Source organism: Amborella trichopoda, chromosome 11, assembly GCF_054954075.1.
Source record: "Amborella trichopoda isolate Santa Cruz 75 chromosome 11, AtrichopodaSantaCruz75HAP2 v2.0, whole genome shotgun sequence".
Classification (NCBI taxonomy): domain Eukaryota; kingdom Viridiplantae; phylum Streptophyta; class Magnoliopsida; order Amborellales; family Amborellaceae; genus Amborella; species Amborella trichopoda.
This window is the reverse complement of record NC_142346.1, coordinates 26,046,052-26,061,682: the sequence shown is the minus strand read 5'-3', so window position 1 is coordinate 26,061,682 and position 15,631 is coordinate 26,046,052. Positions and strand designations below refer to the sequence as shown.

The 15,631-nt window shown below is 34.5% G+C and overlaps 2 protein-coding genes, 1 long non-coding RNA gene and 1 pseudogene across 3 annotated transcripts; 2 read left to right on the top strand and 2 right to left on the bottom strand.

The window, feature by feature from the left end:
• The first annotated feature begins 1,971 nt into the window (after nt 1-1,971).
• LOC148779819 (protein FAR1-RELATED SEQUENCE 5 pseudogene) lies at nt 1,972-2,550 on the top strand (annotated as a pseudogene).
• A 1,774-nt stretch (nt 2,551-4,324) lies between these two features.
• On the bottom strand, nt 4,325-8,325 carry LOC110006517 (uncharacterized). The gene is made up of 2 exons (XR_002279547.2): nt 6,412-8,325; nt 4,325-4,709 (listed from the first exon to the last, which is right to left on the bottom strand). It is a non-coding gene; the product is annotated as an uncharacterized LOC110006517 (long non-coding RNA).
• Nucleotides 8,267-9,741, top strand: LOC110006511 (hypothetical protein). Its single transcript, XM_020662212.2, has 2 exons — nt 8,267-8,788; nt 9,012-9,741. Exons 1-2 carry the CDS (start codon nt 8,711-8,713, stop codon nt 9,312-9,314), a joined length of 381 nt encoding a protein of 126 aa, XP_020517871.1. The 5' UTR covers nt 8,267-8,710; the 3' UTR covers nt 9,315-9,741.
• Nucleotides 9,742-14,196: 4,455 nt separating this feature from the next.
• On the bottom strand, nt 14,197-14,613 carry LOC148779818 (uncharacterized). Its single transcript, XM_088850615.1, has one exon. The coding sequence runs from the start codon at nt 14,611-14,613 to the stop codon at nt 14,197-14,199; it is 417 nt and encodes a 138-aa protein (XP_088706741.1).
• Between the last annotated feature and the right edge of the window lie 1,018 nt (nt 14,614-15,631).

Sequence of the window (15,631 nt, the reverse complement as noted above, 5' to 3'; positions counted from 1 at the left end):
CCATTTTCTCACTCATTTATTTGTTTAATGGATCATCGTCTTTTCATATGATTAGAGAGTATTGGATTTTTATTTTTTTTGTGTAAATGGGTGGTTCTATCTCTTTGGATTGTTTTGTGTTTGGTTTTCATATACATGGTTATTTCTCTCTCTTTTTATTACTTTCTTTGGTGAAATTTCTGACTCTCTTTTAGCTCTTCTTGTTTCTCTATTATGTGAGAGACTGTTGTTTTCTTTATCCTTTTCTAGTTCTGTTTACTTTTTTATATTAAAAGCTTTTAGGATATTCAATATTCTAACTGCAACTTTCTCCCCTGTTACTCTCTCTCTACTTTTGCTTGGGAGATGTAGAATAATAACACGTAGAACTTTGGGAGATGTAATTTTACATAATCGACTAGAATTCTTGCATAATTTGCCTAATTTTAGTATAGGCACGAGTTGTAGATGGCTATATCTACAAGATCGTTGTATGTTAGGGAATCTATAGAAGGTAATTTAAATTGTTTTACAATCAGTCTCTCTGTTTCTCTCTGTTTTGCAATATCTCTGTCTGGTTGAAGTTTTTATGTATCAACTATATTCTGGTATTTTTTTTTTTGTTTATTGTAGGTTGAAGGGGATAAAGAAATATACAGCCATAAAGAAATGTAATACTCAAGCTACATGTTTCTCTTTCGCTCTCTCTACCAGTTTTACATTTCTCTCTTTCACTTTCTCTCTCTTTCACTCTCTCTTTTTCATAGCTCAGAAATCGTAGGTCTACATGTATTGTTTCTATACATGTTTTTCTAGTTGAATTGATACATGTTAGAGTATGACACATGATACATGTTTTTCTAGTTAAATTGATCGAGTTTGCCAATTGTATCTAAAGTCTAAATTTTTCTATTACACTTCATTGTGTCATTCTCATTCCATGTTGCTGATCCAGAAATAAACACCAAAAATGCTTTAAGATTTCCTCCTAACCATGGAGGTAACCATTGAGGATCATCCCTTATGGTATAATGCCAATGCGGAAGAAATTGATAGTGTTATCTAGGTAACGAGTGATTCAAAACTGCACCAATATTTATTTGTTTGTGTTGAAGTTTGACCAATCATTTGAATGACAACAGGCACCTATAAAAGGTCTACATACACTAGTGGAATCACATGTAAAAGGGAGCAATAATGATAGTTCTAAGGAGGTCAATGTTATAAACACTTGCAGTGTGGAAGATGTAAGCCCTAATGCAAATGAAGGAAATATTGGTTGTGAACCATTTGTGGGTACGGAATTTTCATCTGAAAAAGAAGCAAAATTATTATATAATGAATATGCAAAGCGAATGGGATTTAGCATGCGCATGGGAAATACAAAAAAAACACAACATGACAGAGTCGTGCGCTCTCGTAGATTTTTATGTTTAAGAGAAGGATTTCATTCAATGAAAGTTGATATTGAAAAACCTACTCGAAAGGTACCAGACACAAGAGTTGGTTGCAAAGCAATGATGAAAATATGTAAAAAAGACATTGATAAGGGGATTGTTAAATGGTTTGAGAGAGACCACAATCATGAATTTGTGAGCCCAAATAAGGTCGTTGTCTCCTATCACATCGGGATGTTTTTGAATGTAAGAGAAGTATTATAGATACTTTTCATAAAGCCGAGATTCCTATTAATAAGATTATGAATGTCTTTAGAGTAGAATCTGGTGGATACTGTTATTTAGGTTTAATGGATCGTGATTGTAGAAATGAGTTTAGAAAGCTTAAAAGGAAAACCCTTGACTATGATGCTCAATTGCTCTGAAATTATTGAAAGCGCATGCAAAGTGAAAATCCTTCTTTTATGCAATAGATGTAACTGACGATGGTCATTTAGCAAATATTTTTTGGGTTGATGCTAGGTCAAGGAATGCATATCAATGTTTTGGGGATGTATTCATTATTTATACAACCTATAAGACTAATAGGTTTAAAATGCCTTATGCCCCTTTTACTGAAATTAACCACCACACAAATTCTACCTTATTTGGGTGTGTACTTTTAGGAGATGAAACCGAATCGTCATTTGTTTGGCTATTTGAGACATGGCTTTTAGCCATGCATGGCAAACATCCAATTACAATAATTACCAACCAAGACAAGGCCATGCAAGGAGCTATTGCTCATATATTCCCGAACACTGTCCACAAATTTTGCAAATGGCACATCTTAAACAAGGTCAATGAGAAGTTGGGTAGCATTTGTGCAAAACATCCTACTTTTGTAAGGGAGTTCCTCAATTGTATTACTTGGACCGAAACAATTGAAGAGTTCGAGAGTTCATGGGGATTGCTTATTGATAAGTATGAGCTTAAGGTGGTTAGCATCATTATAATTGGTTAGAATCATTATATGATATTCGACATCAATGGAAAATAATGGTTAGCATCATTATATGATATTTGACATCAATGGATACTAGTCTACTTGCGTGGTACATTCTTTGCAAATTGCTCTACTACCCAGCGAAGTGAAAGCATGAACTATTTTTTTCATAGGTTTTTTAACTCATAAACTACCCTGCAAGAATTTGTTCTTAAATATGAAGAAGCCCATGATCGCCGGTGCAACGACGAATTCTATTTAGATCAACTCACTTCTTATTCTACACCAATTTTGAACACAAGACTACCTATAGAGAAATAAGCAGTAGATGCTTATACCAGGGCAATGTTCGTTAAGTTTCAAAAGGAACTGGATGAAGTGATATCAATTGTGGTAAATAAAATTGAGGAGGATGGGTCAATTAACATATACAAGTTGACCGCATATGAAAAAAATAGCAAAGAATATATAGTTATATTTGATGTCTCTAAAACTGAAGCAACTTGTAGCTATAAATTGTTTAAAGTTTTCTAAGTACCTTTGTAGAATATGTTAGCCATTTTGCACCGTGAGCATGTTCAAGAAATCCCATCTGAATACATTTTGAGGCGATGGATAAGGAATGCCAAGAAATGGGCTTTTTAAGTGAGCATAAAAAAGGAGTGATGGGAAATTCTATGGATTCTCTATTCTCACGATTCAACTATTTAAATCGCGAAGCAATTACATTGCAAAGATTGGGGCTACAGCTACACATTTTTTTTATATGGTGTTGTTAGGATTTCAAGAATTGAGGCAAAGAGCTATCCATGAGGAAAGTAATGAAAATGCAACACAAATTTGCACTATGGGCAAGAAAGTAACATGGGAGTAGCTACGACAACAAGTGAAATAAATCTAGATTGTTCAACAAGTGATATTATATTGCAAAACCCATTACTGGCAGTAACAAAGGGCTGCCCTTCAATCATAAGAATTAAAGCACCATCAGAAAAGAAGTCGTGGAAGAACATGTCATATGTGCAATAAAGTAGAACATAATTCATGCACTTAGTCATTGTCAAAAAGTATTGATTCGCACCTTGCAGGGATAAAATATTGATTACCTTATACTCTATTTATCTACTATTTTTCTTACTCTCACGACATGTATGACAAGTTTTTTTTTTCTAACTTTATAGATTTCAGCGATAGATGCCATGACCACATGTCAGTCCTCAAATGCTAGATTTAAGATTATAATGGTGCCTTTTAGGTAAGCTTTTACTATTATGGTACTCTTCCCAATGACATACATGCAAGCTAGTTAAATATATTTTGTTTCATATGATCATTTCTTTTGTATATATCTATGATTTATTTTGGCCATGACATTTAGAACCTCTTAGTGATAACCTATTATATATTGCTTGGTGATTATTTTTTGCTATTGACATGCAGTTTGATGCAACTACAACATTTTGTTCCGACCCTTGTGGATGAGTCCCACTTTTCTTATGGAATTACTCATTGGGAGAGCCCAGCGTAGCATCCGATGTTCTCCATAAAGAGGAGCAACACAAGACAACAAACATGGGATTTTTTTTAGCACGTATTTAAGCATATGGTCCCCTATTTTTTATATTTAAACTTTTTATTTGTATTTTGGATGTAAAACATTTTTTTAGCCCTTTTGCGGGTTTTTGTATAGGGCAACCTCTTTGTGGGCTGCTTAACACTTGTAAAAAGCAGTAGCAATATTTTTGGTGTTGCGATACCAGTCTGTAGAAAAACCATAGAGAATGAGAATTACATGTTGAAATTAGATGTGTATATCTTGGCCTCCACTCTCAAGTATCATGAGTGTGGACGGTCTCTCTCTCTACATATTGTCATTGGACATTCTCGATTGGACCGAAGTCATTGACAATGAGCACTTAATATTTGGAAAAAAAAAACGAAGTAGTGTTAGTAAGCAAACAAGTGGCAAAACATTCCCATTTCATTAATATTTGGAAGTTGTATAGGACATACAACAGTTATTCACAACACACAATACAAGCAAAGAAAAGAAAGATGACAATGAGAATATGAGCTCGAAGTCAGTTAAAATGGCTTCAATCTTCTCCTCCAAAGCTGCAACTTGCGCTAAAACAATGCCCAATTGCTTTCTCATCCACCGATCGAGTGAAACTTGACAACAAAATATCCAAATATTCTACAATAGTCTTCTAAACCATATTGAGCCAGTGCATATTTTCTTGTAGTTCTCTCTCTTGATGACACTAGTAGTACTTAAAATCTTCTTTAGCCAGGTGTATATTGAGTATTTACCTCTAAGACTCTTCTTTGTTGACCTCAGAACTTACCTGCAGATATCACACACTTGAATACATAAGAAAAGGCATTTGCCATACATCAAGAGAGAGACAGAGAAACCAAAAGCCAAACCTCAACAAACGTTACACAACCAAAAAAATACAAAAAATTAATCACCTCAATTACATATTAAAACAAGAAAGATCTAACACCTAAACAAATATGTGAAAAATGATTGAAAGAGAAGGATGAAACTCCAAATGCATTTTGGCTCTCCCACTCATAAGTAATTCATCATACTACAAAATCAAGGACACAACCATACTATGGTCTTAAAAAAATAGTAATTCATCAAATTACAAAACTAGTCATGCTCTTAAAAAAATTGCAATAAGATATTCAAATCCACGAAAATTTAGAGTCTTAACAATAGCAAACAAAGCAACTGAGAATTCCACTATAAAGTCAATCTGAACAAAGAAACCATAACTTTTGATAGAGAATACCACCGTAATAGTAAATTTTCATAGAGAAAGTTCCAATTTGCAATCAATAGTGCTTAAGTAATCAGTCACATAAAAAAATTACTTGATGATTTACTGTTTAAATCACAAAATAATTGTTATGGAAATAAAACAATGATTTTCATTTTTTTTTCCCTTTTTGTTGCAAATAGGCATAAATAATTGTAAATAACAAAAAACCAACCCCCAAATAATTCAAATACAAGCTCATTTTGAATTTTTTTGTGTTTTTTCTAAGTGATTCGCTGCAACTCAAATAATTCAGAGTAAACACTACTGCGATATTTTTTTTTGAACTGGAAATCATATGCAGCCAAACAAAGTACAGGCATGAAAAATGGAAATGGCATTATTAATAAGCTAAAAAACCCTAAATAAACATGAAAAATGGAAATGAGACAATAGTTAATGTTCAAAGACATACTTGATTTTTGAGTTTACTGGGTTTGATTGGAGAGACAACAGTCTCTCACATAAAAGAAGCAAAATTTTTTTACAGAAAAGGATAAAGAAAACAACAGTCTCTCACATAACAGAGAAACAAGAAAAGCTAAAAGAGAACCAAAAATTTCACCTAAGAAAGCAATAAAAAGAAAGAGAAATGACCATGTAAATGAAAAGCAAAAACAAAACAATCCAAAGAGACAGAACCACCCATTTACACAAAAAAAAATAAAAATCCAATGCTCTCTAATCATATGAAAAGATGATGATCCATTAAATAAACAAATGATTGAGAAAATGGGGTGGCCCAAGACTCCACTCTATTTATTGGGGCAGTTGGTTTTGCTATAGCGATCTTTGATCCATTGAAAACTAGAAGTGGTGCCCTTTTTCACCTCCTCCACACCCACAGAGACCACAATCTTCTTCTCCAACCATCTCTAACCTTCTTTTTGCATCAGATGATGAAAACTCTACTGAAAAGGCCCTAAAATTCCCTAGAGAGAGAGACTGAGAAATACAAAGAGAGATTGAGAAACACTGCCCCAATAAAAATGAGATACAAAGATACAATTTTATAGAGAGAGATTTAGAGATTGAGAGATACCATACAGAAATACCTACCCCCAATAAAAACAAGAAATATAGATACAAATATAGAGAGATTGAGAAATACTGAGAGAGATTGAGAAATACCTACCCCCAATAAAAGTGAGATATATAGATACAAATATAGAGAGCGATTATAGATAGAGAGATTGAGAAATACAGAGATATAGCATACCTGTTTTTTGTTCTTTAGCCTTTCTCTGTGACCTTGTGACCTTGTGACCTTGTGAGAGAGAAACAGGTGTTTTTCGCAGCATCGTCTCTTTTTGTCCTCCAAAATTATCTCGGGGCCGCTTGGACAGAAGGAAATTCTAAAGACTGAGCAAGATGGGAGAGAGCGAGGAAACCAGTGGGCTAGGGAGAGGGAGAGAAAAAGGGGCGAGGACTAAGAGCAGCAAGAGAAAGGGAGGTTTTGAGACACAAATGACCCGCCATGGCCGGTTTTAGGAAGGGGTTAGCCGGTGAAACCATTTCTGATCAAGATTGAGATGTAGATCTGACTGTGAGCGTTAAGGGTCCTATGCTACAAGGTGCGGCAGTGTTCCATAGGATCATTATTCTTTTTTGTTTGTTAGAAAAAAATTTAACATTTAAAAAAGAAGAATCGATTTTTTTTGTCATATTCATAAAAAAAACATATTTTTATCATAAAAACATAATTTTATAAAAAACAATAATTTTGATAAGCAAAATAGAAAGACACTTCCCATATTCATCATAAAAAATAAATTTATTAACTTAATAATATTAAGTAAAATTAATTTTTTTCTTGAAAGATTAGTTTCTCAAAAGACCCTAAAATCAAGCAACATTTCAAGCAAAAAACTATCCTCAATGTTTAGAAAATCGAACAAATTCAGCACATAAGCTTTGTAATGGCTTCCATCATCTTTCAAACTCACCAAATCTAATAAAAAAATATTTGGTATTTTTATTTACTTTAAAAATCACAGAAAATTTAGACCTATGTAATTTTTATGACATCGACCAAGAAATAAATTCATATAAAAACATTTACCCGATTATAAATCGACATACCTATTTTGTATGAAAGATGAAGCCTTGATGATCAAAATCCATGATCAATTTGATAAGAAAAGACCAGTAAATTGATCCAAAATCTATTTTTTTGATTGAACACAAGTTCTTCGAGCATTAAATTTTTAGGCCAAAATCAATCCGCAATATCTTGCTTTTTGAACAAATTGAAACATGTATATGGTAAGCAATTTGATTATGATTCAAAACCCCCAATTTCCATCCAGAACTTTTACGTATTGAAGATGTAATTGATGAAAGGGCGGATGAACAAGGGTTCTTCAAGTAGCTCGAACACAGGTTCTTCATGAAACTTTTCGGGTAAAAATCAACCCCCAATACATTATTCTTTGAACAAATTGAATCAGGTATATGCTAACCAATTCAACTATAATTCAAAACCCTGAACTATCATCAATATTCGTTACCTATTGAAGATGAAATACGAAATAACAGATCGAATTAGGGTTCTTCGAGCAGCTCGAACACAGGCTCTTCGAGCAAATTTTCGGGCCAAAATCAACTCCCTATATATTGTTTTTTGAACAAATTGAAACAATGATATGATAATCAATTCGACTATGATTCAAAACCATCACATTTCATGAATAATCGTTACCGATTCAAGAAGAAATTGATGAAATGGTGGAAATTTTAAAAGGTGAGAAAATTCGCTACTTCAATCCACAAGAACTATTGTTTTTTTTTATCTCTGATTCAAATTTTGTTGTTTTATAGACAATCAATAATGGTTTACAGCACTAAAGCACCAAAAAGGCCAAAAAATGGCAAGGAAATCGAATATAAAAAGCAAAGAAATTTGATTCACGGGTCCTGCTGCAAATAACGTGCTCCATTTCAAACAACGGCCATTATGTCATTTTGCCCCCTTTCTTGCCAAAAAAATGCCGTTTTAACAAAAACTAGTCTGGTTACATCTAAACTAATGGTTAGAAAAAAATACGGCTGGTTCGACCCCTAACTGGCTAGGTTTGGTCAGGACATTTTATGGGGTGATACCCTAGGTCCTTAGAACCCTAAAACCGCCCCTAAATGGACTCAGGACGCTAGCGGCTGCGGTCTAACCAGCCAGTTCCGATTTTAACTGGCCAGTATTTCTAAAAGCGATCCATATGTCATTTGATCCATTCAATAGGATCAACTTTCAGGTTGTTTGTGTCATGCCTATTTTTAGATAGATTCAACTGATTTAGTGCACTAATTCAAATCACTTGAGATTTTGCTTGTTGAGTATCCAAGCCATAGTGCCTTGTGGAGTTTTCCAAAGAAATATTTCTGCGAGCTTCAATGCGCAATCCCATTTCTAACCCTACATCATGTTTGCCAAGCAGCAAGTCACCAAAAATCTACTATTCGATGCAGCTTTCAGAAGTTGGGTTTCTTTCCTTTCTAAAGATCCGGATCCATGGGTTTAAATGAAAGTCAAAATCCCATCTCCAGCAGTTGTGGCATACATTTTCCATCTCAGTAAAAGATATTGGGAGATTTCTAATGTAAGGGTCTTCCAGTCATTTACCACCAAACTCACTTTCAAGCAAGCACTCCTGGTTCCACCCTATACTCTTAATGCATACAGACTAACCATAGCCTCAGAGTTGGATTGACTCAGCAGTAATCCACTGATATCTTGTGCTTATTCCTATTTATTTTCTTCTTTGGTAGCAATAGCATATGCTTATTGTTAGTTTATGTTTTATGATTTTAAATATCATGCAGAACCTGTCCACTGATGTTAAGCTTACTCCACAAGCTGAGAAGCCTCATAACACACCCAAGACTCCAGCTCTAGTTTGTGGTTCTGCATCTTCTGATTGCCCCTACAATTGCCCATATGAAGGATGTGATAAGTCCTACATTCACAAGTACAAGCTCAATCTCCATCTCAAGAGAAAGCACCCTGGCCATAATTCAGAAGAGAATGGAAAGCATAATGTCAATGCTGAAAATGAAGTAGATGAAGGGAGTGACCCTGATGCATATAATGCATTGAAGAGCGGTAATGGAAACAGTACAAAATGAAGTAAAGTGAAGTTGGCTTCGAAAACCCCACCTGCTAAAACTACACAGAGGAAAGGTATGGGCACAGTCATTCTTAACAGAAATCCAGTAGCAAAGCCCCATACCAGCAAAGGCTTTGTTGATGAAGAACATAGTGAGGTGAAAGAAGAGGATTGTGACAATGGTGAAGAGGAGGGGTGGCACTACAGAGAAGCGAATGAGGATGACAAGGAAACAGAAGATGAGGAATAGAGGGGTCTCAACTCTTTGGATATCTTGGCACGCTGTTAAGTAGTTTCTTGTGCCAAAACTGCAAAAAAAATTGACAGTAAGGAATCTGTAGATAGCTGTCAAGTGTTAGCTTCTTTTCGTTCTCAAAATGAGTTTTTAATAATGTAGAGCAACTTGGTTTGTTTGATATGTTGGAAGAACTATTTTTCTTGAGCAATATTTTTCAATGTTATTATGCCATACTTGCAGTGGATGCATGGTAATATGTTTACATAGTCTGAGGTATTCACTGAATGATGGGTGGTGGCGTTCACCTAGGCATGGATGGTGTGTTCATATGCCAAACATAGGCCCTATGTGGTATCCTTTGCTTTATTTTTTTCTTTTTTTTTGTTAGGAATAATCATATTCATTCTTTTGAAAGGAAATGTAGAATCTGCAGTATAGGAAGAGAAGTCTATATTGCAGGATAAGAAATCTATTGGAAACTTCTAATCCTAGAAGAGGAACTTGGATTAAAAATCATAAGATAATCTTGGGTTGAATGGGTTTCATTTGCCATTGTCAAGTTCTGGCCATGAAGTCCCAAATTTCCATTCACCTGCTGTTTTGCAATAATTTATAACTCTGTTACTCAATTTCAAGTTCCCAACCAAAAAGCATATGAGAGACTTGGGAGTATTTCAAATAAAACATTTTAGTACAAACAAATAAAATTCAAGTACTAAAAGCAATGGTAGAATGTCCTTTTTTTTTTTTGTTAAAATAGAGATTGTTGTTTTCCGTGGCATCTTTCCTCACCTTCTCCATCTCATGAGTCAACTGTGTGCATTTCATCGGACTTGGAATTGCCTGAGTTAGTTTGGGATCGGGGAAGTGGGCAATTCTGGTCTTCTTTCAATCAGACATATTTGTGTAGGGCTAACAATGGAGTTAAATGGGGAGGTGGATCATCATCATTAGTGTCTTTTACCAACTATTTGGAGTTGGCTATGTGAATTCTAGTCTGCCGTTCTGCTCTATCAAGGCCATACTGTCAGTGAGGTTTGAGTTCCCATATCTTTTCTCACTACTTCTAGCCATGTCCTCTTGCCCTTTTTGAGCCTTCCACTTGAACCAACTTGCACTACATAATCGGTAATATATTGGGGTTTGTGTTGCACATGGCCATCCAATCTAAGTTTACTTCCTCTAATCTTATTACCTATTGGAGCCACACTTAAGTTTTTCTGAATGTATTCATTTCGAATTCTATCCCTTCTTGGTTGTCACTCATTCATCATAACATCCTCATCTCCGCTATACTCATCTTATGATATGTTGTTTATTGTCCGTCAAACATTCTGCCCCATAAAGCTAGATAGGTCTTACAACTGTCCTATAGAACTTCTCCCTCAGCTTTATTGGTATGTGGTGATCACATAAAACTTTGGTTGCACATTTCTGCTTTGCCCAACCCTCTGTGATTCAATGTGCGACGCTTTCCTCAATCTCTCTCCATCTCACAATTACTTACAACCATTTGATGTGAAATCTGATAGCTTGGGTGTGTCACAAAGTTCAAGAAAACTTATTTTGAACTTTGAGCTTAGTCAATGCGACAAATGCAGCCACTCAATTTCACATCCAATGGTCAACATTAATTATAACCATCTTGTACCAAAGGTAAATGGTCTCATTATATACTTTCCCATATGTTCTTCTGGCTCCAACAAGCGCGAGGCATTACTACTATGAAACTGAAATGGTTGTCATAAATAACAAGGGGGAGATTTAGGAAATGCTGAAGGAAAAAATTTATAATGACACTTTATACTATGGATATACAATGAGACTATTTACTTTTGATATAAAGAGGTCACAATCATATTGCCTGTTAGATTTGAAATTGGGTGGTTGAGGATGCGTCATTGTTTGGGTACAAAGTCTAAAGTACAATTTATTAAATGTTGTGACAATTTCATTTATTGAATTTCACATCTAATGTTTAAAACTGAGTGTGACTTGCATATACAAAAAATAAACAGTATAATAGTATACAATCTTTTATATTACAATAAAAATAAGGCACTTCTCAAAATATCCACTGAAAATGGTTGTTCTGAGACTAAAAACCACCCAAGTGGTTACTTCAAACTTAAGCTGTATAGATATAAAAATGGGTTTCAGTCCCTAGAAATAGTGTATTTTGTAATACATTATTTGGAATGTTCATTTTTAAGATTTTAAAGCGTGTTTATAAATAGGGTGCAATTTGTATAGAGCCTAGGCTCTAAACAATCAAATTAGAGCCTACCTTATAGTGAAAATCTTTGTGATAGCCTTAAAATATATTTTCATCTTTATTTATCTTAAAAGTTTAAAGCTTCAAAACTAGTGTAGATTGAAAGATTTATGAAAACTTGAAAATCTTGAAAATTGACGTTCCAAAAATACGATTCAAAATATACTATTTTCAAAGCTTAAAATCCATTTTTTTCTCTTGTCCATACATCTTGATGTCAAGTGATCAATTTGAGGATGTTTGGGCATCAAAACAACCTCTTCTAGTAAAATTTTTGAGGTAGGCTCTAATTTGATTATTCAGATCCTCGGCTTTATATAAACTTTTCGCTTACAATATGCATCATATTTACAATTTTAAATTTCATAAGTGAGGATAAATTTTCATGTGACCATGGAAGTTTCTGGCACCTGAACTATGGTAGGAATTGGAGGTGACCTTTGCTTCGGTGGTTTAGCATCGATACCTTATAAATCCTACCTATAATTAAATAATAATTAAATTTAAAAAGACATGGTTATAGCTTATTTTTTGAAAAAGGGGTATTGCTATTTCTGAGAATATTGGATCTAGGCGCGCATTTTAAATTGCAATGAATATAAATGGGTACCATTTTGGGTATTTGTCGAGCATTGTACCAAATTGTATATTTGCTTTCCTGCAAAATTCCTAGTGGGATGTTTGTGACAATTTTTTTTTCTTGGTTTCACTTTGTAATCAATTTCAAAAGATTTGGTCCCCTCTATTAAGAAAAAATGTTTCATGCTGGCTGGACTGCATTTCTACATATGCGGTCCAAAAAGTATAAAGCATCCATCTTAAAAAATGGATGCAAGTAGGTGTTTCATCTAAAAACAATAGAAACTAGTGGTCCAAATGTTTTCTTTCTAGAATTATTATTTCTAATTTTTAAAATTTATTTATTTTTTCATATTCCTGATCTTCATGTAAGAGATTACATGTCCTTAAAAATTAAGTCTTTAATCCATCTAAAAAATAGATTTACTATGAGGCCCGCATTTCGACATATGTGGGCTTGGCCACATATAAACCAGGTCCCTCTATTAAATAGGTGGTCGAGAGTGGGAATTGTTTCGTGCTTTAAATTGATGTTGAGGATACTTCCTGTTTTGGTCCTTTTGAAATCCCTCGAATAATTTTGAATTTAAAAAATTTCTTTGACTTTATTGAAATTTAAGAGTAATTTAAAATTACAAATATAACATTTCAAAAATTTAAAACAAGTTATTTTTAATGTAAGTTTTATATTGGTAACGGCCTTTTGTTGTTAAATGTTTTTTTTTAAAAAACTTTTGTTTGCCTTTTGCTATAAAAAATTTTAGAGTGGGAAATTCTCTATTTACTATTAGTGTGATGTATCCTAGAACCTTACATGTGCCTGTGCACACACACTCAAGGGAGTGATTTCGTGCAATCATTTATTATAATATAATAAAACCCACCTTAAAAAATCATGTTTGGGGCATTTGTTGGATCTCACTTCTTAAATAATATTCACTTGAGCAATATAAAAACAGAAAAAGAAAAACAATTTTTTTGAAAATGCACCATAGAAAGTAATTTTTAGATCTAGGCTTTAGAGTGATATCTTTCTTTATCCAAAATTTTGTATATGGCTTTTTCATTGTCCAAAATAAATTGATTTTGAGTTTTTAAAGGCAGAAATCTCATCTACTCCTTTTGATCTGTTTTAAGGTGCAAATTCAATTGTTTTCTTCTTTGGGATTGCTTATTGGGATTAAGAGAATATCATAATCTCTTCCCCTTTAAAATTTAAAATTTATGAACTTTTATTTTGATCCAATTGGTTGTATCAAAAGTAAAAAGATTATATGCTTCAGTAAGAGCAAATGACAAATGGCACAACCAAGCTATATTTTGTTTGCTTTCCTCTCTCTATCTTGAGTCTAAATGCTGGCCCAAGAGAAATAAGAATGCCGTAGGTTACTTTGAGGGAGTCTGCACCTCCACTAGGTTACTTTGAGGGAATCTGTACCACCAAGATTGACACAAAAGTGTAAAGGTAATAATCCACGTACTATTTTATTGTTCTCAAGGCTCTTAAATAGGTTGTATGGCAACGGTTACATTCCAAGATAATAGGTAAAATCCATCAAATTAGGAAAACTAATAACAACTCTGCATAATTCAAACTAGACAGAAAACAAAAAATTTATTATCAGATAATAATATATAACAAAAAAGGCCTATCAACAAGGAAGATTTTTCGTGGTTGTAACATCTCCCTCCCCCTTAAATTTCACCTTTGTCCTCAATGGTGATATCTGGAAATTGTTCTTTGATCATCTCCCTATCTTCCCAAGTTGCGTCAGCTGGTGACGAGCCTTGCCAATGGATCAAAACTTTTTACTTCTTCCTCCAAACCCACCGATCAAGAACAACTTGTGGTGTTGGAACGATCTTATCCTCATCAATACTTACCATAGGTAACTGTGGTTGAACACTATAATTATCTCCAATCTTTTTCTTTATGAGAGAAACTTGGAATGCTAGATGAATGTTTGAACCAATCGGAAATTCTAATTTATAAGCCACTGCCCTTATGAGTTGTAGAACCTTGAAAAGACCATAATACCTTGCAGATAATTTAAAGTTCTTTCTCATGGACACAGACAGTTGCCTATACGGCTGCAACTTCAAATACACCATATCTCCGACTGAAAATTCCCTTTCTCTATGCTTGGAGTCATAAACGTTTTTCATTCTTGCTTGGGCTTCCCTGATTTTCTCACGGATTTCTTTGATAGCTGCATCTCTCTCCATCAGCTCTTGCTCTACGTCTGCAACCTTAGCTATTATTCAGACATAAGCTAAGAGAGAGAGGAGGCTGCTCATACACCACTTTGAAGGTTGTTCAACCAGTCGTTGCATGCCAACTTGTGTTATAGCAAAATTCTACTCATGTTAACGACAACCCAATTCTTAGGCTGAGAGCTTGTGAAACATCGGAGATATATTTCCAATGTGTGATTTACGACCTCGTTTTGACGATCCGTTTGGGGGTGGTAAGCAGAACTGAAGTTAAAGGATGTGCCATTTAACTGAAATAGCGATTTCCAAAATGCGCTGATGAAAGTTGGGTCCTTGTCACATACAATAGAACGAGGTATCACATGCAATCGAAAAATGTGATCGAAGAAGACTTGAGCGACCTCAGCAGCAATGTATGGATGAGAAATTGCAATGAAATGCGTATATTTTGAGAGCCGGTCTACAACAATGAAACTGGTGGATTTACCTTTAGAAAGTGGCAACCCATCGATGAAGTCCATGGCTATATCCTCCCATACTTGCCTTACTATAGGGAGTGGTTGTAGAAGGCCTGTTGGTGCGAGCTGCTCTACTTTGTGTCGTTGGCAAATATAACAGTTTTTAATAAACTCTTTAATTCTCTTTTTCAGTCCTTTCCAGTAGAAGTTAGATTCGATTAGGTGGAGAGTTTTAAGGAAACCTTCATGCGTGCTACTGTGGAATTGCTCAATTATATCTGCAATGAAAAGTGAGTCTTCTGCTAGGTAAATCTTATCTTTGAAAAAAAAGATATTACCTTGAAATCTCCATGGGCACACGAATTTTCCTTCCTTAACCAACTGTACCCAGCTGTTGGAGAGATGAATTGGTTTGTAAAGCCACCTTTTGTTTCTCCAGTTAGGTAGTGACTTGAAAACCCAGTTAGGTTGTGGCCGAGATAACACCAGACTCTCATAAATTATCTTCCTTTTTGTTTCTCCTTGAGTGGGTGTCAACAACTGTATTTTCATTTCCTCTTTTGTATTCAACA